This window comes from Pogona vitticeps, chromosome 1 (genome assembly GCF_051106095.1).
Source record: "Pogona vitticeps strain Pit_001003342236 chromosome 1, PviZW2.1, whole genome shotgun sequence".
In the NCBI taxonomy this organism is placed as follows: domain Eukaryota; kingdom Metazoa; phylum Chordata; class Lepidosauria; order Squamata; family Agamidae; genus Pogona; species Pogona vitticeps.
Genome location: NC_135783.1, coordinates 49,017,442 through 49,043,178, shown reverse-complemented (window position 1 = coordinate 49,043,178; position 25,737 = coordinate 49,017,442). Strand labels below are relative to the sequence as shown.

The window sequence follows — 25,737 nt, the reverse complement described above, 5'->3', positions numbered from 1 at the left end:
TTGATTTTTAAAAGGCCTTCTCAGAAATGAAAATGTTTTCTGTAAGCTATCTTGCATGGATTTTTATTCCTTTTATATATTTTTTCACTTGCATTTGAGCAGATACAGATGAATGTCAAGACCCCAATAGCTGCATTGATGGCCAGTGCATCAACACTGAAGGATCTTATAGCTGTTTCTGTACACACCCAATGGTTCTGGATTCAACAGAAAAAAGATGCATCCGACCAGCAGAGTCCAGTGGTATGCCTTATTCCATTCATTGCAGTGTGATCAAGCTCAAGAATGAGTGCCTGCACAATCTGAAAAGGATCAAAGCAAGGATGGTGGGGGTGGGGAGTCTCATTTTTAAGTTCTTTTTTGCTTTGAGAGAAGTTGTCATCCCTATGTTTTCTTAGGGATTGTTCTTCGTTCATTTTAGTGGAGCATAGAAAATAGGTTGGAATAACAAAGAGAAATCAATAGCATCAGATGGTTCCCCTGTTCTCTTCTTTTTTGTGTGGTGCATCACAAAAATATTTCCACAGACTGAGAACATATTTTATGTTTTGTATATTTCACCAAGGTTTAAATATCTGACAGCATTCTGGGTAGAGTTTATATACACAATGCATATTTACCTATTCATTTCATTATTATGGGATGTTCTCCATTTCAAAATCCTCTGGGATAAGATGTTTCTGTTATTTCAGCAGTGTGGCAGGCTCTCTCTTTCCTGTGACACTGGGGTAATGCAAGAATCCCAGATCCCACAGCAGAAACACACTCTTCCAACAGAACCATCAACTTTAAAATAATCTGAGTCAGTTCTGCCATAGAGAGGAGCTGTGGGTTCTTTGGGGTGGAGTTCACTTCTGCTGTTATAATAAACTGAGTTTTTTCTCTTTGAAGTGTTTGGTATTAGCCAGGGTCAGACACAAAACCTAGGGTAGAACGGGCTAAACGAGGAGTAGGATCAGTAGAAGCCCTTCAGAAGTTTTTGAACTACAGCTTCCATAATCCCTCACTTTGGGCTATGCTGGCTGGTGTTGATAGGAGTTGCAAATTGTCCACTTTCAGTTAAGCAAACAGCAAGTCATCTGTCTTCTTATACATTAAGTTCTTAATAATTCGTTCCCCTTATTTAATAACAATTGTTTTCTGCAAATTTGAAAATTGGTCCCACTTTACAGTTAGGAAATTAGAGTTTCTTATGCTTTGAATTGTGATATAAGAGAAACAGTTGTAGTGATGATATATCTCTGCCTTCTGCTACAGAACAAACTGATGAAATGGATGTCTACCAGGATCTTTGCTGGCAACATCTGAGTGATGATTTTGTTTGCAGCCGGCCTTTTGTTGAAAAACAGACTACTTACACTGAATGCTGTTGTTTATATGGTGAAGCATGGGGCATGCAGTGTGCATTGTGCCCCATGAAGGACTCAGGTAAGGCATCTATTAGTGACCTGACTAGAATTCCACTGTAAATCTTTTGTTATGTAATTTCTGAAACAAGAAAAGCATAGTTTGCTTTTGACACTGCAGATCAGTTTGCAAGAAACTCTTAATTTCAGTGTGTACAATACAAACTTACATTGCCTGCACATGAGATCACATGCTACTTCAGTTATATGGTCATTCTAGTTGTGTGATTACGTGGAAACCTAAATCTTCTGGCATCTGTTCCACATACTGAGGCACTTCAGACCTTTACTTCTAGTGGAACTCCAAAGTCAAAAGCCAAAATCCTGTCGCTTGACATAGTAAATCACAGTAAAGTAGACCCATTGAATTAACTGACATTTAGTGAGTCAAGTTCTTTGTAAGTCTCATTGATTCAAATGGGCCTACTTTAACTGTGACTTGCAGTGCTAAAATAACAGTTGGAATAGACCCATATGATTCAATGTTACCTGAGGAAAAATTGCCTCACCAAATCCCCATGCCTTCAGTGGACCTACTCTAGTGTGATTTTTTTTATACTAAGCAGCAGGAGTTTGGTCAATGTGTGTTCACTGGAACAATTTCAATAAATGTTATTTCTCCATCGCTTCTCTACAATAGAGGTGGCAGAAAAGTAGTCCTCCAAATGCTGCAGGATAGTAACTGTCATTATCCCTGACTATCGGCCATGTAGACAGACACTAACAAGAATTAGAGTACAATGACATCTGTCGGGTCACAAGTTCTACATTCTGTTACAATGACCCATTTCACTCCCATACTTTGCAACTTGTTTCAAGTTGTAAAGCTGAAATATATCTGTGGGAAAAATCTATCACTGAAAAACAATTTTGTGTTTTCTGCAAAGTTAAGTTTATTAATTAGTTGTGCATTGAAAAGCATGATTAGGATAGAGGGAAATTGTCATTTTGTGGATGGAAATTAATTGTTTCTCAAACAATTAATTATAAATTTGTTTCAAGCTGTGACAACAAAGGAGAATCCATGCAAATTCAGAACATGGCAATTATGTCAGCACTGTATGTGATTAATCCATGAAAGTATGAATTTACATAAAATTGTACTTGCTGTTGAAATGTTCGGTTGGAAGGGAAGAACAGATAATTTAAGTGCTATAATACAGGACATACTAGAGTGACAAAATGAAGATAAAAGTGTTACATGATTACAGAAAGTAATGTAGTAATAATACTGTATAGAGAAACTTCTTTTAGAGAACAATCTGAAATTGTTGAGAACTGGAGTGTTTTAGTCTCATTGAAATGGGACTAAATTATAGTCACTAACTTGTCCCATTGATTTCATTTAGATTAAGATGTGTTGTAGAATAGTTTCACTCTGTATACTAGTGAGTAAGCTGTACTTGGAACTTTTGGGGACTTCCTTTTGAATAAGCACGCACAGGATGGTAGTGCTACTTAAATATCAAGCCAGACCTATGTAAGAAAATGTACTTCTTAGTAATATTCTCTGTCTCCTTAAACCTTAAGGATCATACCCAGCTTCAGGACATTTGCGTCAGTTCTTCTACATGTAAAATCTGAAAAATATCATGGCATTCTCAATATAACATCTTGCTTTTAGCTTAAGTAATTTAAAGGATAAAGCATCTTTTGCCAACAAATGTATCCATGGTCTGTTAGTTGCCTATCTGGCAAATGTATACTTATTTGTTGGCTACTTTCTCTGATGGAAAAGTAACTTCTCTGATTCCTTAAGAAAGAGTTTGGAAGACATGTGGGAGTTAAAGGGGAAAAGATAAAGAATTTGACATAATAATAGGGACAGTCACAGTTTCTCCATGGCAGAATTCATGAAGAGCTTCTGCAGATCTGGCGACCTACAATATGTATATTCGGTTCTTCTCCTGTTTCTGCCCTTCCACTCTTTGTCATGCTGCTGTGCATGAAATTCAGCAAAATCTTTAATTAAACCTGTGACTTATTTGGTGACCAGAATTGGGAAAATCCCAGACATCTGCATATTATTCTGATAACCCAAATAAATTGTATCTTTTTTCTCCTTTCCTTTTCTGGTTACATTTTCATGCCAACCACTTCCCTCCACCAAGCCCAGCAAGCCATGCTTTATATTAAGCTGCATTTTGCCAAGCTGGCCCAGAAAGAAAGAAACAATAGCATACTATTAAGAGAAAAACTAAACCAAAACTATGGTGCGTGTGTGGCTGCTTCATTAAATATGGAGAGTGGTTAGATGATTGCCAGGAACAGGTTTTCCTAATAAAAAGGCTTTATTGAATATATATTTTTTTTGTTTGGAAGAACATTTTCAGAGTCTTTTACAAGTTTTACATTTTTAATTGATAATTTAGTTTCTCTTGTCAAAATTTAGTTACAGGAAACAAGCATCAATTACCATGTCATACTGTTTAAAATTAAAATAAATGTTACTGCAAGTCACCATTGGCTTTCCACCCCTGTCTTGTGCTGTATACCATGACTTTTTTCATAAGGTATTGTAGCCTGTATTTTTCATGGTAAAAGGTGCTACCAGTTAGACAAAATCACAATAGCCTTGAGAGACGTGTTATAGACCAAAATTTTCTTCAGTCCAAACACAAATGAGTCTAGTTTTTGACAAGCTGCAAGTCTGCATACTTTTCTGCAAGCTCCTAAAACAGCCTCCTTTCTGCAGAGGGAGCTACGGCAGAGCAAGGCCTATGCTATGTCATTAAGCCTTCTCAGCTAGGCCTTTTATCCTGGTGAGCCACATTTGGGGAGGGTGTAGGTGTTAATCTGTCAGATGGCACTCCCAGAATGGAGAATTATGGGATTTGTAGTCCAGGCAATCTGGAAATGCCATGCCCACAAATTATACTCATACACATCCTGTTTATCCTGTGGCATTAGTTTCTGGGGATTATATCTTAAGATTTCACATAAATAATATGTAGTGTTTTTTAATATACGTAGAATGAAAAAATTATCCTGTTCTCAAATCATGGACCACAAATCGATTCCAACAGTTGTTGTTGTTACGTAGTCAGCTTGTGGTGTTTTCCTTACGTAATCCAGAATGCAATAATAAGAAGGCTGAGTAGATAATTTTATATTCCAATGTGTACATCTTGTGAGCCCTTCGCCATTATGGCATGACAAGTACTTGCAGGAATAAGTTCTTTTATAGGAGCAACACAAACTCTTAAAGAGCCAACGTGGCTCAACAATAAACTTAAGATTTTCTGTGGGGGGCCATAGTGTTAACTGCGCTCTCAAACAGTCTAAACAAACAGAACAAGTCCACCACAGTTCTTTACTGGGAGGAACGGAACTCCACCTCCTCTACCAGTTCCAGAACTCCTCGCAAGTGGGACAAACACAGAGTGCTGCAACAAGGATGTTGGATGCAGGCACTCAGCTGTCTCTGGGGTAGCTTAGCCTGGGCACCTTCCCCGGCTGCTCCCCCATTGTCACCACTAGTATCAGCTGCACCATAAGTGTAGTATTCTTCCTTGGAGATATGGCCAAAGTCTATGTGGACTTGGTTGGACTCACCACAGTAATGAGGTGCACAGAGAGGTAAAATAGGAAGAGGAGGGCTGGTTGGCTGGTGATGGGTATGCTGTCTGGTAGGTCCTTGCTGCAGGGCCACTTGCCCCTGGTGCTTCTTCTGCTGGTGGTGTGCCCTTCACTGGTTCTCCAGCCGTCTTGGCTCACCTTGTCTCCTCTCACCTACCTCCTCAGGCAGTACCAGGAACTACTCCTAACACTCTGCCACCTCCTTAGATCCCCAGCCTATTATGGCTACACGTGTGGTCTCAAAGGTGTCCTCTGTGTCTGCGCCACCAACACCCAGTCCACAGATGAACTGAGGGTCAGAAATCTCAGCCTGATTCTCGGGGAGGTGGAAAGCATGCTGTCACCAGCAGAGGTATCAAGGCCAGTCTCACACACCTTAAAACCATCTGCCATTTCAAAGATTTTTTTTTGTCTGAGAAAAGCAAGGCTGAATTTAATATGAAAGGACTATTTTGCTATATTCAAGCTTTAGCGTTTAAAGTGATTTTGTTGGATCAGAAAGGAACTTTCACACTCCTTAACCAGAAGCTTGTAGATTGAAGTCCTGTCTGGGAAAACTGGAGTAGTTCCATATTAGAATTTTTTTTATTTATATATTGATTAGGCCTGATTTATGTCTCTCTGTTTCTGGGAATATTTTAAACATATGGTTACAGAAATAGGGACCACAGAATATTTAGGTGAAGGTATTGTGCTCTTAAAAACAAATCTTCTTTTACTAATGAACAGGTTGCTTTGATCCACTGATATGTAATTGGTTTTTAAATTAGAACTTTTTTGTACTCAGAAATATACACGAGGACCATAAAAGTAAAATGTTTGACTTCAGAACCAAGCTACCATTGTCTCCCTCTTTCAAAAATTAGTTAAAAACTTAATCCCCTGTTTTTGAAGCTGATCTAAACCTTTCCATTTATTTCAGACTCAGCTAAGACATCCCTCCAAACTAAAAGCGGGCAGCTTCTTATGGTCCAGGGCTTAGGACCGTAATGGTCCACACCTCCCTGACACTCTGAAAAAGATGGCCAGTGGTTAAACCGCTGTACTGCAGCTAAAACTGTGCTCACGACCTGGGGTTCAAATCCCAGGTAGCCGGCTCAAGGTTGACTCAGCCTTCTATCCTTCCGAGGTCGGTAAAATGAGTACGCAGCTTGCTGGGGGGGGCAATGTGTAGCCTGCATAATTAAATTGTAAACCACCCAGAGAGTGCTTGAAGCGCTATGGGGTGGTATATAAGCAGCACACTTTTTGCTTTATCCAGTATGTTGACTAGGACATACTGTAGTTCTAAGAAGAATAGTTAAAAGAAAGGTGTGCTACACACAAAATACTGTAAGAACAAAATTTTGTTTTCGTGCACAAAATACTATAAATAAGTTAAAATGCATATGTGACACAATAGTAAAAAAAATAAAACAGTGGCTATCATCATTTGCTATTTTGGAATGGACAGAGTATGCCAGTGGCTAGTGCCTAACCTGGTCTAAAGTATAAAGCAGGACTAGGCAATCAAGTCTCCAGACATTTTGTGCTCCAAGTTGTAATAACTGACCACTGCCAGTGCTGGCTACAGTTTATGAAAGTTCAGACTGTGTGGTAAACACAAATGTGCTTGAACTTAACAATTCTTCAGGATTAAGGGGTAAACACCACCAGCAGCCAAACGAAAATCCTCAGTGTATCTTAAGAGAAATGTGTGTGATACAGAACTTGGTTAGGGACTAATAGTGGTCCCTTAAGAAGAAATATATTCTTAAAAGCTATAGAACTATACTACAGTCATACCTTTGTAAAACAAAAGACCCTGTATTCTAGGTATACATACCTAGTAAATAATCCCATATGAATAATTGTGTATAGAATTGATGGACCTAAAAGAATAATTACATAGACTAAATCCTGCTTAGTCCTACCTTGGGCAGTTCCATATAAATGAATATAATTCGTTTCTCACAACTAATATAAGTCCCTTTGATTTAAGTTGCTCTGTCCAAATAGGACTGGATTTATCCCATGTTGACCAAATTATGAAAGGAGAGTATACTCCTGCTTTTCCTAGTTGGTGCCTCTTGTTCAGATTCCTGGATGGTGCTGTTCCCCAAGAGCATAGCTAAAGCAATACATTGTTAAGTCCCAGAATCTCAGCTTGAGAAAATAAATGCAATTGGGCACATGAATACTTGACTGGAATTTCTCAAGGTTCCATCATTACTTTCAGTGCTTAAACTGTTGTGTTTGGAAATGCTGTTGACAGATTTGGCCCTTTTCTTTCTTTCCTGATGATGGCACTTAGGAAGCTCTGGTTAATAAAGTAAGTTTTTTTTGAGCCTTCAGGGTGGGTGAGAGGAAGCTTTGGCTCTTGCACTATTGCAGTACAGCCACATGTTCTTTGGAATATTTAATGTGGAATATCAGAACCATGGAGCAAACTTGTTTTAATAATAATGATTCTTTTCAGCCTTGGTTTTATCTTAAAGCAAACACCTGAGCCATAGAAGTGGAACCTCAATATACGTCTGTTGGCCATTTTGACTACCTATAAGGCTACTTGTAAATTACAGTTCAGGCCCTGAATGTCTATCAGCTATATGCTTTATCTATTCTGGGTTTTTTGTGTTCCTGTTTGCTTCGCTAAATTTAAATGGATCATGGGTTGATTCTTCATGTGGAAAGTTTTTCATGTAGCCATATGGAAGAACTAAATCTGACTGGCACATTTACAACTGCAGATGCCAAGTCCTGGTGTAGTGTTGCTTCATTCTGAGAAAGGCAAAGATGATGGTGTGGAGAATTTGAGTCTGAGACAAAACAGCAATCAACTCCATGCTAAAGCTGGGCAGGGCAGCTTTTCTTATGCCACTGTCCTACAGCTGTTTTGGACTACAGGTCTGACTATACTTAATCACTGGCCATTTTGGCTGAGACTCATGTATGTAGTCCAAAACATCTGGCTTGTAGCAGGTTGGGGGTTAGATGACCTCTAAATGGAAGAACTTGGGCCAATTGGCCATTTCCCTCAGACACAGCAGAGCTAAACTGCAACTCGTGTTCCCTTGCCTGCTGCCCAGCCACTCCACTGCTCCCATCATGTTGGAAAGTCACCCAGCTCATTATCCAAAGCTACTGAGCCTTGAAGTGAGAACATTTTCACCACTGTATAGTATTACTTCGAACACCCCAATGTTGCCTGAATGAAGAGGCTAAATGGGATGGAGCTGGCTGATGCTTGGATGAGAGACCACCAGGGATAATCTGTCAGGGGTAGGAAACAATCCTTTCTGCTGGTCAGAGTTGATAATACTGGGCTACGTGGAGCAACATTCTGACTCAGTAGAAGGCAGCTTCCATTGCCCTTATGAGGAGGGGCCTATAAATCTTAAGGCAGTTACCAGTTATGGTTTTGTAAGGAACCATTTTTATCTCTGAATTCCAGGGCTTTTGTCCACAAATAGCAAGCTGTGTCAAATAGTTAAAACCCTTGCACCTTACAGTGATAGCAGACACAGCACTTTCTTTGTCACACTTACTGTCTCTTTCACTGTACTTGAACTTGTAGTTATTCTGTGTCTTGCTTTTTTTTTAAATAACAACACAGTGACCAGAATCTTATTGGTCAGTCACACAGATTTACTCTTATTGGTCAGTCACACTGACATAAATTGCAATGGTAAATTGTGATTAGTGAACAAGTTGCTATTTGTAGCTCTTGTTATGTGCCAGTTCTGTGCCTTGGCCAAGCAACAACAGAAGCAGCAATGAGTAACTACTGATAATGTCCTGCCTTGATTTACACCATTACTTTTCTGCTGGTGTAACTAACCAAGGATACTAGCCAGTAACTGAAAAAAGAAAGAGCCCCCCCCCATATCTACAATTACAACATGTATCTCCTGGCACAAAAAGGAAAGAATGAAATTTGCATTAACTGATTTTTTGAAACAAATTTATTCAAATTATACTTTACAGCACTATTAATGAACATGCACACTTATCTTTTGCTTCCCATCACTGGGAAAAAAACCACAAGCTAAATATTCTCTTTTCTTCATACATTTTGAAAATGCTCAATTGTGCTATAGTCATTTGGAAAAATGCATAAATAATTAAATTACAATGTATTTGAAACATGCATTAAATGATGGTTAGAACAATTATTCACTGTTTAAAATTAAAATGAATGGGTGGGCACTGTTGACACCAGATTCTATTATTCCTGGATTCAATTGTTGCCAAGCAAAACAAAAGCAGAGGGTACTTGGGAATGAGAATCATACATGCCTGAAGCCATTCATCACTCTGACAGGGTTCACTTGCTTCACCGGCAAGGTGTTACTAAACCTGCTGGGTAATAAATATGGTTGTAGTTTAAAATACACTGTAAGTGATATAGCAGATTAAAAGGCATTACAGACTCTAATACATTGCAAAATGTAATTGTCCTGCTCCTAAACACATTTACTTGTGTATATTTCCAAGTAAGCATGCCTAGGATCATGAACCTGTCAAACTTCACACTGCTAATGAAACCACAAGGGGTAACTAGAACAAAGCCAAGTAGGAGTATTTTCATGCTTCATGGCTGTGGGCATGCCACTGTTTTTTCCAAATCAGCAATTTGCATGCTAGGAGAATGAAATATCCCTGCTATAGAAGTTCCCCCTTTGAAAAAGATTGGAAGGTTCTTCCACAAGATATTAATAAGACTACAGATCTGTTTCACACACAGACAGAGAGAAAAGCAATCTTGAAAGTTGTGGAAGGTCATCTGAAAGAGTAAACAATTAAAGTTGATCACACGGAAATGTTTGCAGAGTGAAGGCATGTTTGTGCAACAAGCTTGTGGTTTCTATTAATCATTCCATTCTTTATATGACACAAGCTATTACTATTAATGGCAGTGATGTATTTAATTTTCTTACAAGGCCAAGCGCAGTGATATATCTTTACATCTACAAATCTCACTGACAACTGTGTTAAAAGCCCAAAAGCTAAGGTTTCCTGGCAGCCTATATTAATTTATTTCAAACTAATACTGACAGCAAAGCACTGCGGCTCTCTCAAGACGTGCATTCTTTTGTGATTTATCTGTTTGCTGCATTCACTTGTGCAACTGAACCTGTGTGTGAGAGAGAGTTTTGTATTGCATACAGTTCTGGTCACCACACCACAAAAAAGACAGTGGAACTGGAAAAGGTGCAGAAGAGAGAGACTAAAATGATTACCAGGCTGGGGCACCTCCCTCATGAGGAAAGGCTACAGCGTTTGGGGCTCTTTAGTCTAGAGAAAGGTTGCCTGAGGGGGGACATGATTGAGACCTATACAATTATGCAGGGGATGGATAAAGTGTATTGAAGGAAGCTTTTTTCCCTCTCATGCAATACCAGAACCAGGGGACATCCACTCCAATTGAGTGTTGGGAGAATGAGAACAGACAAAAGAAAATATTTATTTACCCAGTGAGCTGTTAGCCTGTGGAATTCCTTACCATAGGATGTGGTGATGGCATCTGGCCTAGATGCCTTTAAAAGGGGATTGGACAGATTTCTGGAGAAAAGGTTACAATCCATGATGAGGATGTATATTCTCCAGGTTCAAAAGGAAGTTACCTCAAAATGCCAGATGCAGGGGAGGGGTATCATGAGACAGGTATCTAATTGTCTCATGTGCTCCCAGAGGCATCTAGTGGGGCCTCTGTGAGATACTGGAAGCTGGACTAGATGGGCCCTTGGCCTGATCCAGCAGGGCTCTTCTTATGTACTTATCTATAGTGTCCATCAGTACCAGTCAACCCAAGGCTTCTGAAATAAATTTAAAAAATCTGGAAAATTGCTTTTATTGCCAATCAAATATTTTCTATTAATTTTCTGTATGCATAGGTAATTTAGTCATGAAGAACTTCTCACACAGGAAAGTGCTTTATATCATCAGATGATTGTGTCATATAGTCCAGGGTTATACATACTGATATTCCTACCAAACCCCTTTTCAGTGGCAGCTGTCCCTTCACCATGTACTTTGTGACCAGAGGTAGTAATGAAGTAACAGCTGTAGTCCCTCCTTTTTTTTTTTTTTTTACATAAGTCAGACGTGTGTTGCTGCTGGGAAAGTAGAAGAGGCCAAATCCCAAGTAGTGAGGTCTACGGGCTCTTTTGGGTTCCTTTCAGTGGAAGCACTCAAGTGCATGAGCTATAAGTATTAGAAGATGTGACTGGAGAAGGCCTTTGCCAGTTTCTCCTCCTTGTATCTGGATTCTAAAGCAAGGTGAAAAGTGAGATAAGACTTCCCCAGAAACCCATTGGGCATTATTTAATTAATTCATCAGTGGGAGAAGGAGGGGGAAACTCAATCCCCTTGTATTTTTCCAGGTACTCAAAAGGATCCTCAAGAAGGTGTGCCTAGGGGAGGAAAGAAAACCAAATTCCCATTGTACAAGCAGAACAGTGTGCAGCGCTGGGTTTGGTCCTCTGACTACACCTCTGTTTTCCTGTAAACTAGGTTAGGGAAGGCTTTTGGCCTGAAAATCTGTGGCTCTATGTGAGAATGCCTGCTTTAGCACATATTTAGAATTGGGCTGCAAGAAGTATAGTTGCCATTTCCCTCACACTGGATCCAGTGTAAACAGTTTAATCTGGTTTGGGAGGAAAGTAACCTAAAGCAAAACTTGAATATTTTTACTGTCCCTGAGAACCTTCCATTAGCTCATGCTTTCCAAGACTCCCTGATCAGTTACTCTCCAGTGTAAATAGAGAGTAATGCTTGTTATTGACTGTTGTTATTGCCCATGGAAATGCTTGTTATTGACCGTTGGCCACTTGGTGCTCATGATGTTTGTGCAACCTTGTTCCATACCACAAAAATAAAAGCATAAAGTATGGATCAGAAAAGTGTGGCCCTTCAGAGATTGTTGTCCTTTGTCTTTCAGCTGCACTCACAATTCATTACGTTGGCTAGGGCTGATGAGAATGTCAGTCCGACAACACTTGGAAGAGCTAGATATTCTACATACCTGACATAAAAGTTTTCAGCTAAGGCAGTGGACCAAACTTTTTGGGACTGCGGACCAGCTGACCCTCTGAGGAAGGTGGGGCACACACACCCGGTGTGCACACTCTCTTGGGCACATGCACGCGCAGTCTCAGGCACCTGCGCAAAGCGATGGGGAAGCACATGAATGTATGACAGTGCCGTGTGAGTGCTCCCCCACCCCTTTGCACAAGAGCGCACGCACGTGCATGCCCACCTCTTCGCATGGGCGCATGTGTGAAGGGGTGGGGGAGCACTCATGCCGGCGCTGGCACACACGTGCATGCACAAAGCAGCTCTTGGGAGGGGAGTGCGTGCAGGGGGGCGGGAGGTCTATCTCCTTAACCTGGTCCAGCTCAGGCCACAGACCAGCACCGGGCCATGGACCAGGTGTTGACGACCTCTGAGCTAAGGGACATCTGCTGTTCCCATAGTACTGTATAAGTGTTCCAGTCTGAGTACTGGAAAATGTGGTAACCCTTCCATGGGGGCTTGAATTTACATTTGTGAACTAATCATTAAATGGCAAGCAAAAATAAGTGGTGTGTGTGTGTAAGATTGAGCCAAAGCAAATTTTTATAAGTACTGCTTAGTATCTTCTTTTTGATTAGTGTGTGTATTTTATGGCTGTTTTGTGAGAGCCAAAACTGAAATACACATTTTAACAATACAATTTTTATGTTCAGATTTCAGGTATAAGAACTACTAGAGGCCCATTTAAGTGTGTGTGTGTTTTGTTTGTTTGTTTGTTTTTTGTGATTTAGCCAAAGACATGCTGGTCAGATGTTCAGGCAAGAATAGAACAGGGTCTGTTAGAACATGGGAGAGAGAGAACTCAAATGCAATGGAAGTTGCTGAAATATTTGTGTTCCACTAATTTTATCAGAGTTGCCCATTGCTTACGTCGTGTTCTTTTCGTCTGTAAGAAAACAGCAACAACAGCAAAATCAATCATTCTAATTGTCCAGCCTAGAGAAACATACAGACCAGTTGTGCAAATAGAAAACTATGTGGAAGGGGGAAAAGGTTTTACTGAAAATCATGCACATTTAAAAGAACATCTATTCATCATAGGAAAGTACCCATGTAGTTGTCTTCTTTTGAACCAAAATTACGAAATCCATTTGTACTTGGCTTCCATTCAGATATTTTTCTTCCAGCTTTCCCTTTACACTGGCTCTTCCTACATGCCTTACATTATTTTTATACATTCAGTTCTCTCAAAGTATTCAGTACAAAAGCTGTTTAGTTTATTGATATAGAGTTTGGCTCATTGAACATGATGCAGAATTTTTAATGGTACAAGAACTTTTTGTTTTCACAGCATTAGATCATGCTTCTGTTATACTGGTGGGATCATATATTATACCAGCCCAAGATTTGATGTTACACAAATAAAGTATATTCTGTGCTTTGACACCCACTTCGTGCTTGCTTTCCCCTCTTAGGTGCTGCTTATTTAATTTCTTCCTTACTTGTGGCAAATTGTTGTTTACTGACACATTTGAGCTAGTACGTTGTGCTCTGTATACACCCTGGAAACCAGAAGTCTTGATTCAGACATGGTGTAAGCATTTTACCATGGGATGGGCAAATTTGATGGGTCTACAGGCCAGTTTTCTCCAGGCCCTCCACAGATCACCAAAAGTTAAAAACAAAAGTGGGAGTGACCAGAAATTCACTTCCAGTTTTGAAAGCTGGAAGTGAATTTCTGTGGGGCCTTTCTAATGTTAATCACTGTGGGGGGACCCCGGGAAACTCCGGGAAGTGACCGTTCACCTTTTTTGACTGAGGCAGCCCATTTCTTTTTATTTATTCATTCATTCATTTATTCGATTTTTACCCTGCCCCTCTAGACAACGTCTACTCTCTCGGGCACATGCACGTGCACTCTCAGGCGCCTGGAGAGGTTGGGGAAATCTGATGAGGCCGAAGGGCCTAAAAGCTAACCTGTGAGCCACATAGAGTGGCACTTTGGCTATCTATGGTTTACAGAAGCCTAGCAAATAAATTAAAAATAAGCAGAATGGTAAGTGGAGGGAGGGGGCCATGCAAGCACAGGATTTACTCCAGCCCTCTGTTTCTCTTACCATTGCTCTGGATATGGGTGAGGCACCAAAGGCCCTCCTCCAATACAAAAAGGCACATCTGCTCTTGTGGTGCTGCTTTTAGTATTTATCTAGCATATTTGACTGTTGAAAAAATATTATATATACATTTGCTTAGTAGTCAACTTCAAAGTGGTGGGACGTGGTGGCGCTGTGGGCTAAACCGCAGAAGCCTGTGCTGCAGGGTCAGAAGACCAGCAGTCGTAAGATCGAATCGATGTGACGGAGTGAGCGCCTGTCGCTTGTCCCAGCTCCCGCCAATCTAGCGGTTTGAAAGCATGCAAATGCAAGTAGATCAATAGGGGAAGGTAATACGTGTCTAAGTCGCACTGGCCATGTGACCACGGAAGATTGTCTTTGGACAAAACGCTGGCTCTATGGCTTGGAAACGGGGATGAGCACCAACCCCTAGAGTCGAACACGACTGGACAAAAATTGTCAAGGGGAACCTTTACCTTTACCAACTTCAAAGTAGGTTAGTATTATTATACATATGTTGAGGACAGAAGTTTTAATATAATGGCAACAGAATTTAAGCAAGTGTTCTAGAGGTGAAAACTAGCCTTAAACTGATGAACAAAGGAACAAAAACTGTAGAACATTAATGAGACTAAGTTGTATTATATTAAAGCAACCATAATCTTCTAGAATAATTAAGTCCTATATAACAGTATTTGTCTTCTTCTATTAATTAACTATCACAAGCCAGTAACAGACAAAAACATGGAGATAACTTGCAATGGAACTTTTTCTGTGGTAAATCTTGCTTTTGCATTATTCCCTTGCAGAGGACTATGCCCAGCTATGCAACATTCCTGGATCTCGGAGGCCATATGGACAAGATGCATTGGTTGACTTTGAGCAGGAACAGTACACACCTGAAACTGACCCATATTTTGTGGAAGACCGTAAGTAATCTTTATTCCTTAATATTGAAAATTAATAAGTTGGGTTTCTTCCATATATTCAACACTATCCACCTCTTTATTTTCAAAGGTGTTTTATATTTGCTGCACTTGGGATATTTGTTTTGACAGATTTCCTGATGCTGGAGCCAGAAGTTGTATATGAACTCAGTTGGACTTCAGAATATTATATTAATTCTGAAAGGCATGGCTATAAATATAGATAACACAGCAAGTTTACTTCTGAAAAATCAAATGAATAGCCAGTTTTCTTCCTCCAATTTATTATTATTTAATATTCATTGGATTAATATACCTCTTTTCCCCTCTCCAATGGGACTTTTGGCAGATAACACCAAGGTGAATGAGCAAATACAGCTTAAAAACATTACATAGATGAATGTTTAACAGGCCATTAAGTATGGACTGGAGTATAAGATCCACTAAAAGAGCATTCCCAACAGTACTATTCAGATATATTGGACTACGATTGCCAGGGTGCTTTAAGGAAACATTTTAAAAAAATCAACCAGGAGTCAGCAAGGTATTTGTCTTAATTCAAATTTTATACATTAAGATACAGTGGTGCCTTGCATAGCGACGATAATCCGTGCAGCAAAAATTGCTGCAAAGCAATTTTGTCGCTATGCGATATTAAAAAGCCCATAGGAATGCATTGAAGCCCCTTCAATGCGTTCCTATGGGCTTCAGACTCACTTTTAAGCGAAAATCCTCCATACGGCGGCCATTTTCGCTGCCCGGTAAGCGAGGAATCCATCCCAGAAAACAGCGGGCGGCCATTTTTTTTACCCGGCGGCCATTTTGGAACTGCCGATCAGCTGTTAAAAACCATCGCTTTGTGATGATCGGTAAGCAAAACAAGGTACCGATCATCACAAAGTGATTTTTTCCCATTGGGAACATCGCAAAGCGATCGCAAAAGCGATTGCAAGAAGTTAATCGCTATGCGATTTCATTGTTACACGGGGCGCCCGCTAAGCGAGGCACCACTGTAATTTGGTCTAGTAAGGAGCTATAAAACAACAGAAAAACCTTACAAAGCCTTTTCAGAGGGTCTCCAGTGTGGCTCATGATACCCTCTACCACACTCGCGACAAAAATTAGGAACTATATTCAAGCTTACAGAGGTGGTACCTTAAAAGAGCAAAGGGCTGACTTTGCAGAGGCCGATACTGCAGATCTAAACACCAGCCTATTTCTTCTTTGAAATTAGCAATGAAATCATTTCTGAGTATAGAGAGTAGAGGCAAGTGCAGCGGCATGGTCTAGATGAGAAGGCTGTTGTGTTGGTTTTGCTACATTTTCATCTGGTGAAATAAGGCACAGAATGGGTGGTGGCTTATGACTATTAGGAATGAGAGGCAAACAGTAACAAAAGGAAAGAAATAGAAGTCATATGGGGGACTTAGCGGGTAGCTGGGTAGCTACAACTGCCAAACCAGGAACTTCCCTTCCCTTGAGATTTTAGAGCCAAACCAAGACCAGGGGGTGGGGCATTGGATAACGGTAGCAAAATAGTAAGGGTATATGTGTTTGTGCATAAGGAAGTGAGGCAAACATGCACATATTCTGTGCTATACATGTCTCCTAGACCAGTGGTTCTTAACCTTTGTTACTCGGATGCTTTTGAACTGCAACTCCCAGAAACCCCAGTCAGGACAGCTGGTGGTGAAGGCTTCTGGGAGTTGCAGTCCAAAACTCCTGAGTAACCCAAGGTTAAGAACCAGTGTCCTAGACAACACAATATCCTAAATAAATGTGTGTTCAACACATGTATGGGTAACGTTGTGCTGAGCCAAAGATCCTTGGCACCTTTTCCAAGAGAGTAGGAGACTTGTGCCCAATCATTAAAGCAAACAGCACTCAATGCAAACAGATTTTCTTCTCCTTTTTGAGATTTGTGTCCTCACCTGGAAATGTGTGGAAACATAACAGTCCCTTGAGGCTTCAGCCAGCACCCCCAAAGCTGCTATCCTTATTTGGGAACAGAAGTGGCATTCATGGAAAGATCTTGGAAGGCAGTATATGGAAAATGAGAACATGCTAGCATCAAATAGTGAGATATACATTTAAAAGTCGACCCTAAGTTTTGCCTCTCCACCTGAAAACTGACAATTTTCGGTGATACTTTTTTTTCCTATGTGTTCCCTGAATATGGGCTACATGAGAAGTTTGGCTCTCTAGCCTTTCGAGTTTAATGCCCTAGTGTAGCATGTTGACTCACTGAGTTGATTTAAAGTCTGGGTTTATCTTGACGTTCTTGGCCCAAGGAACACTACCCTTACTGTTACACCTGGTACAATGCTGGATGATGTAAAAAAGTGCAAGAAAGTGGTTCTCTCTCAAAGTGTAGTCTGTAGGCTTGGAGTTCTTCATTCAGTGCACAACTAATGGTCATGAGATATCTTTTGAAAATTTAAGGGTTAGATCAGTCTCTAGGACCTTTTTCTTTTTTCTTCTCTTTTCTTTTTGGCAGCTCTCCAACTCTGGTGCCTGCACCCACCAGCTTAAAAAAATTCCTTAAAATGTTTTCTTGTGCCCTCCAGGGGCATGGGGAAAATTGTACTATGGTTTGAAGAGCCCACAATACACATGGCTCACTCACGCTCCCTCATCTAAGCAATATTTTTAAAAATAAAGGAAATATGGCCACTAAAAGGCATGTGTGTGCTTTTTCAGCTGACAGAAACCCACTTGCTGGAATCCTCTTGGTGTTTGCTTTGGAAGACTTTGAAGTCTGAAAAACTTGCTACAACTAATTGACAATATGCCAAGTCACTTATGTGCAGTTGGATGTAGCCCAGCTACATGACTGAGATATACCCTAGCACTTTATTAATTAGCCGCAGTTAGCCCTGGCAAATTACGTGAATCTTATGGAAACACTAATAGAATGCTAGCCACTGTTTCAGTTTACAGTACATAATAACTGTATTTTAAATGAATGAATGCAAACTGGCCTTTTTGGTCATGCCTCTCCCCTTTAGCCCAGCTACTTGAGTGGTCCTTGAGTTGCTGGCAGATCTAAAAAATGGCCCTCAACTCTGATGAGATCGTCTTGGTTTAGATAAATGCACATAGAATAGGTCCCGCTGGATTGCAAGCAGCTCTTTTTTCAAAGAAAGAACTCCCCTAACTTTCATGAGACATCTGACTGGTCCTTGCTGAAGACAGGATGCTGTCATATCAATGATTCAAGAGCTGTGCCTCATACTACTGCTTTGTGTACTTAGGCAGTAACAAGGCAAACAGAAGGAGTATGTATTTTTTACCACAACCCAATGGCTGGTGGCATTTGATGTGTACATTTTAAAATAAAATGTAACTACTTTTAAGAAATGGGAAGTAATATTATTTTTACACTTATACAACTCTAAATATGACAGTAACAGACTGCTTTGAAGACTTAGAACTTTAATAGTAACTGTTATGGCATTTTCACCTGGCCTTTCAGATAGTAAGTTATGGACTAATACATGGCTATATATAAAGTAAGTTGAATCTTACGAAATGAATGGGGGAAGGCTAGGGGCATGTTTGCCCCACTGCAACCTACTTAGAAAAGTCAGTTTTTCTACCCGGTCAGGACTTTCTGAGACCCTTCCCCTAATATATATATAATACTGAGCCTGTTTAGGGAAGGCACTGGCGTGAGTAGGAGAAAGAATATTGACTGCTTCCCTACCCTCCCACGTTTCTGAGCATGAAAACACCCTGTTTGTTATCTGAGCTTTGAGGGCCTTTGTTGCTTATCTGTGCATGGCTTGTTCGACATTTAGTGCTCTGAAGCGTCTGAACTCCACAGGCCTTTAGTCACGTTGTGTAGTTTCTTCCCTACATGGCTCAATGCAAGAAGAACAGAGAAATAATTGACAGATGAGATTGCATCCAAATACAGTGGTGCCTCGCTTAACGGGCACCCCGTTGAATGACGAATCCGCATAGCGATGAATTTTTTGCGATCGCTTTTGCAATCGCATTGCGATGTTTTAAAGAGGAAAAATCGCTTTGCGATGATCAGTACCCTGTTTCGCATACCGATCATCGCATAGCGATGATTTTCCAACAGCTAATCGGTAAAAAATGGCCACCCACTGTGTTTTCGCCCGGATTCCTTGCTTACCGGGCAGCGAAAATGGCCGCTGTATGGAGGATTTTTGCTTAAAGGTGAGTTTTAAGCCCATAGGAACACATTGAAGGGGTTTCAATGCATTCCTATGGGCTTTCTAAAACCGTATAGTGACTAAATTATTGTTGCTATGCGGGGCACCACTGTATTTTATAGGAGATAGTGGTAGCCAGCCTGTAAAACCTTGGGCACGCAATACAGTCCCAGAGTGCTCCCAGAAGAAGGTAGTGGTAATCCACCTCTGATTTCTTGATACCCAGAAAACTCTGGAAAGAGTTGCCATAAGTCAGAATTGATTTGATGGCACATGATTATTATCATAGCAGTGGCAAGTATTTTGCATCATTCTTATTTCCTCTCCCTTTTGTTACCTCTGCCAAATTCATTAAGAAGGGAAATGTCAGCATGTATTGTACAGTGTCAAGGAAATCATTTTGAAGAAATAGTGTTTGTACCCTACAAACCTTCAGTCCCATGTCTGAAATAAGCTGTGATTCCAACTGTGTTTCACTTATCACCTCCCTGTTTTGTTAGGTCTTTTTCCTTTTACATTTGGTTAGCATGTCATATTACAGAAAAAGAAATAAAAATGAATAACTTTAAGCAAGACAAGCGAGTAGTAAAATACTTCATATATGTCAGTCCCTTCAGCAAAAGCCAACCCTAGTGATTTCATCTCTGCTGAATGCTGGACAAACTCAGTTGACTTATACTACTTTGTATAAGGGCCAAGTATTTCAGTGTCATATGATTTTAATTAAACAGAGCAGCTTTCTGGGCTGAAGTACAGCTAAATGCTAACATTGCTAAAAGTTTGCGAAACATGCTGTAAACCATGGTAAGAAATGATGGTGTAATCACGGGCAGAAAATCTGTTCCAGAGAAAGTGTATATTACCTGCTGGGTATCCCAAGACAGTCTAGCTGTATGCTTTCCTTCCAATTTTGCCTTCCTTTTTGGAGGGCCATACAACTTGATGAATGAGTAAATGTTTTGAATTCACACAATTCCAGGTTCTGTTGCTGACAGCTATATATCAAAGTGTCTTGGGTAACAGTGGTGGGTTGGGGAAAGACTCTTGTCTGAAACCCAGGAAAACAGGTCCCAACTGGAGTCCATAGTTCTGGTATAGATAAACCCATGGCTAGTTCTAGAGGGACGTGGTGGCGCTGTGGGCTAAACCGCAGAAGCCTCTGTGCTGCAAAGTCAGAAAACCAGCAGTCGTAAGATCCAACCCACGCGACGGAGTGAGCTCCTGTCGCTTTGTCCCAGCTCCTCGACAACCTAGCAGTTCGAAAGCATGCAAATGCAAGTAGATAAATAGGTACCACCTCGGTGGGAAGGTAAAACGCTGTTCCCTAGTCACGCTGGCCACGTGGCAATGGAAACTGTCTTTGGACAAGCACTGGCTCTACGGCTTGAAAACGGGATGAGCAGCACCCCCTAGAGTCAGACACGACTGGACTAAAAATGTCAAGGGGAACCTTTACCTTTTTACCTATGGCTAGTTATATATAAGGCAGGGAGGGCGATGGTGATTCTCCATATCAGAAGAGGTTGGTCCAGTAGGGCAGATTGGGGCCTGCACTGCCTCAGGCTTTGGTTGCCCCATGCCTGCTCATTTCTGCCTGCCTCTTTACCATGGTAAGAGTTTCATGATTCTGCCTGTGTTTCTACTGAACTCTTAACCACAGTTTAGGTTTGTGAGTGAACATTTGAGAGAAAGGAGCTTGCGGGACAAAAGAAAATGAGATAATGAATGTGAATCAATAAGCCAGCTCTGAAAGCCATCACATAAGGAAAAAAACAGGAGCAGTTGTTAGGAATGTTTCTAATTTGGGGGTAAAGTGTAGTTTTTCCAGTTGCACCAGTCATCCAGATGGTGTTGGATTGTAACTTCTAGCACCATTCACGATTGACTGTGCTGCCTAGGGTTGACTGTTACCTGAATGGACTGACAGGAGTTGTGGTTAAAACACCAGACCCTTAGGAAGAAAGGTCACAAATTCCATTTTACTTCCTCTGACCTCTTTTTTTGCGAAAACATGCCTTTGCTGGAGTGTCTGGTATCCTTGTGGCAGTGCATACATTCCATCACTGCCCTATAAAACTCATTTTCCCAGTTCCAGGTAGAGTGCAAGCTTTTCTCATTACAGTTTTCCAGTAGAATTTAGTGTTCTCTGGCCTTTTTTTCCAGAGCTTAGCTGAACATGAGTCTTAAAAATCCATATTTCTATTTTTATAGACATACATATTGCTTACTGTCAGAGCATGGGGAAGTTATTTCTTAGACTACAACTTCCAGAATCCCCCAACTAGTATGGTCACTGGCTGGGACAGGCTAGAAATTGTAGTTTACAGAAGTCACATTTCAAAGCTCTGCTTAGTATGAAAGTAATCACATGCATGAAGGCATGCAGCTTATTTGATACTCTTCCGTGTTTCAGGCCAAAAAGAACTGGTTTCCTCAGCCCACCCCCTTTCCTTCATGTGTTGCTTTCAAAACTGACCTTGCTTTCTTCAAGCAGATTGCCAGACTCCTTAGATAATAGTTGCCCAGCCCTACTCTGTGAAGTGTTAATAACTGGTGGTCTGAGAGGGGATTTTAAGTGGATTGTTGTGCTCCGTTGTTTTAAATGTGTTTGGTATTGATTTTATTACTGTAATACTTGTTTAATTCTTTTTTAATATTTGTATACCTACTGTTTTTAGCTTTTTAAATATTGCCTTTTTAATCATGTAAGCTGCCTTGGGTTCTTTTTAAGGAGAAAGGTGGGATAAAATATTTTAGATAAATAAATAATACATTAAACATTTCAGCGTGCTTTGTATAAATTTGGATGCTTCTCATTTTAGAAGGGATATTTAAGAGCACATAAAGTTTTCAGCACAAGCTTTTTGACATTTACAATTGAATTGAAAATCAGATTATTTTCTATATATTATACCAGCACAGATAGTTACAGCATTAAATTAATACAGTTGATGGCGAAAAATGTATCTCTGTACTATAGCTTGATGCTGTTCATTACATCAGAAAGAAACATGATGGTACTCAAGCATATGTTGAAGAATTAGTACTCTCTATCATACATTATTAATCCTACAGATACTGTAGGATGGAAACGCCTTTGTATGTACTACACTCATCAGTTGTAGAATGGATTTATGTGCAATACAAAGCTGTTACTGAGGACTGCCCATACCCCAGAACTTAATACACTGGTGTCTTCAGATGCTCAGAAATCATTTGTATAACCACAGGGAAAGAATGCACTCATGTAAACAGTCTGTCTCTGGGTAGCAAAATACGATCACAGTACTGTATTCCCTTAATATTTGCTCAGTCCAGTAATGTACTATTGTTCATTGAACTGGTCAAATGTTCGTTGGCTGTGCTTGACTGCCATCTGCAGCTCTGCTCAGTTATTGTGACTCAAAATAATACCTGTTGGTATTCAATATTTACAGTATATCCTACCTTTCCACCAATGATATCAAGGTAGCATACATTCCTGTCCCCTTAACCCCACTCCATTTTATCCCCAAACCAATTTCTGAGGATGGTTAAGCTGAAAGATAGCCACTGGCCAAGGTCACCAAATTGTATAATGTGTTGGGGTAATGGGAACCCAGTCTAACAGATCCCAGTCTAATGCCCTAACCATTAAACCCCACTTACTCTTACATAAATTAGATAGTATAGTATACAGTGGTGCCTCGCTAGACAGTTACCCCGCATGACAGTTTTTTCGCTAGACATTGGCTTTTTGTAATCGTTATAGCGATTCGCAAAACAGTGATTCCTATGGGGGAATTTCGATGGACAATGTTTGGTCCCTTCTTCGCAAACCAATTTTCACTAGACGATGATTTTGACAGCTCCCTCCGTGCTCGCAAACAGGTGTTTTCGGGACCTAAGCTTCACAAGACAGTGATTTAAACAGATGATTGGCGGTTCGCAAAGCGGCTTTCCTATGGCCGATCTTCGCTAGACAACAATGATTCTTCCCCATTGGAACGTATTAAACAGGTTTCAATGCATTCCAATGGGGAAATTTCGCTAAACAGTGATTTCAGTGGGACGGATTATCATCGTCTAGCAAGGCACCACTATAGTTGGAACTATATTATGTAAAGGAAATGTGGTATGCCTTAAAGGGATCAGTTGCTTTTAAGTTGAATTGTAGCCTGGCATATTCAGAATTCTTCAAGATAATTTCTTAACATTCTAGCACTTTAAATATTACAGTCTGTCAACATATCAAAAAGACAACATCAGAGCTTGTGATTTAGTGCTGCTGCAAAAATCAGGTTGTACAGCTCATAGTAATCACAGCAGGTTATTAGTGCGGCTGTAAGATAATGAAAGTTTTTAAATAAACAAACATGTATTCTCGAAGGCTTTCACGACTAGGATCTGATGGTTGTTGTAGGTTTTCCAGCTGTTTGGCCATGTTCCTAAATACATACGTACGTACATACATACATTACATATGTACATAAATTCAATTGTTTCAATGTATCCCCCACCTGCCCCACCCCCAGGATTCCTAAACAGCTTTGAGGAGTTGCAAGCAGAAGAATGTGGCATTCTGAATGGATGTGAAAATGGACGCTGCGTAAGGGTGCAAGAAGGATATACCTGTGACTGTTTTGATGGCTACCATTTGGACATGGCCAAGATGACATGTGTTGGTAAGCATAGGTTCCAGTATGTCATATCCAGGTCTAGCCTGATAAATGTAGAAGATGTGTTCTGATGGGAGGGAGGGTTTGAACCACAAGCTCCCCTGAGCAGTCATCCTGCATACACCTAACTAGAAGGAATGGGAGCTGGGCAAGAACTTCATTGTGATGCAATCCCCAAATAATTGATACAGGATATTCTTGTTATTTGCATAGTGACAGGGGTTAGTGAGGAAATCATAAGAGATTTTTTTTTCTCTTGTTTTTTAACAATAGGTGTTGACTGAGCTAAAGGCCAAATTTGTGCCTCCCGAATACCCTGCAGCCCACATAAAGCCCAGAAATGCCCAGTATTGGTGGGCAAGGTCAAATAAAAAGTACAAGTCATTTGGCATCCGTTTGTAGTGTCAGTTCTTGGGGACCAGAGGAAGATGCGGGAGGGCGGTGACACCCATGCTTAAAACACTGTTTGTTATCGTTCCCTGGCTTGAGAGTGGATTTCATGGGAGATGGGATTTGCAAAACAGCTTTGAGGGCCACATTTTGTCTCTCCTCCCTCCCCATTTAACAGCATTGAAGACAGCAAGAGTTCTGATTTTGTTTGCTTTTTTCTTTCCAGATGTGAATGAATGTAATGAACTGAACAATAGGATGTCTCTCTGCAAGAATGCCAAGTGTATTAACACGGAAGGGTCATACAAGTGTTTGTGCCTCCCTGGCTACAGCCCTTCAGACAAGCCCAATTACTGCACACCCCTAAATGCAGACACAGACAGTGAATTGGAGTAAGAGAAGCTGCAACTGCCTTGTAACTTTAAGCCTATATACTCTGCACTGTAAAAAGAAAAGAAGAGAGAGGAAGTGTATTTAACTTGAGCTGAGGATGTTCCTAATCCAGAGGTTGGTTGTATATGGAAAACAAGCAATTAAACATATCTTCTTAAAGTGAATGGTGATGGTTTAATATATATCATCTTCACTTACAGCAACAGACCAAATGGACACATTTGCCTATATGGAAGAAGTTATTAAGTATATAGTGTGTTCATAAATGAAATCAATGGGAATTAGCAAAATGTGCTGTTATTTTGAGCAGAAGGGTGGTTTGTTTTTTCTTTTCCCTACTATTGCTTGGTTTATTTGGCATTTAATTAGTTGTGGAAATATTTTGTAGTACCTTTTTATTTAGCAGTTCTTTGCCTCTTGTTTCTTTGGAAGCTTTTTCACTTTGATCCAGATATTTAGATATATTCTAAACATGGCGGTATACAAAACAATGCTTGTCTTTGTCTGGAACATTGGCCAGTGACTTTAAAAATTGCTAAATGTCTGCCCTGTGGAGCAGGCACTGTTCTTTAAAATAATGTACAGTTCATGAAGAGAAATCCTTTGTATTCATTTTGTATTCTACGTGGCCTGTTACTGCACTTAACATGCCTTAGACCCAGCCTTGCCAAGTTTCAAAGCTGCTAGAGGACGACCATTGAATATCTTTTGTTCACAGTAATGAAAGATCTGCGCTCCTGTTCGTATTGTAATGTGTACATTGAACACAGGTCTTGTAATGGTTACCCTAACATATTAAAGCTGTATATTAAAACTCAATAAAATCTAAAGGGTTTTTTTAGAAAAAAAACTTTGTGGAAGATGTGAAGTTTCTTTATTCTAGTCCATTTTCCCTTTTTTAATTGCTAAAGTAATCAAATTATTTGTGAGAACTCTTCCTTCTCTCTTTTCCCATTATTTGCCTGCTGTTTTTGTAGACAGAAAGGTAAAAATATTTTTAACAACTAAATTTGGTTAACTTACAAAAAAGCAAACCCATTGTTTTCTAGAATGCCGTAGACTTCATCAACAGATGCCAATCCAATTCTGCT

At 40.2% G+C, this 25,737-nt stretch overlaps 1 protein-coding gene across 23 annotated transcripts in view; it reads left to right on the top strand.

Moving 5' to 3' along the window:
• Positions 1 to 25,496, top strand: part of LTBP1 (latent transforming growth factor beta binding protein 1) — a 298,040-nt gene extending 272,544 nt beyond the window's left edge. For 13 of the 23 annotated variants that reach the window (XM_078383062.1, XM_072992314.2, XM_078383060.1 and 10 more), the window contains 5 exons: positions 103 to 243; positions 1,258 to 1,428; positions 14,905 to 15,024; positions 23,720 to 23,869; positions 24,480 to 25,496. In XM_078383062.1, coding sequence (XP_078239188.1) covers positions 103 to 243; positions 1,258 to 1,428; positions 14,905 to 15,024; positions 23,720 to 23,869; positions 24,480 to 24,649 — 752 coding nt within the window. In that variant the 3' untranslated portion in view covers positions 24,650 to 25,496. Of the gene's footprint in view, positions 1 to 99; positions 244 to 1,257; positions 1,429 to 14,904; positions 15,025 to 23,719; positions 23,870 to 24,479 lie in introns of all 23 variants that reach the window. The other 10 variants (XM_072992302.2, XM_072992246.2, XM_072992234.2 and 7 more) reach the window with 1 other exon arrangement.
• The last annotated feature ends 241 nt before the right edge of the window (positions 25,497 to 25,737 follow it).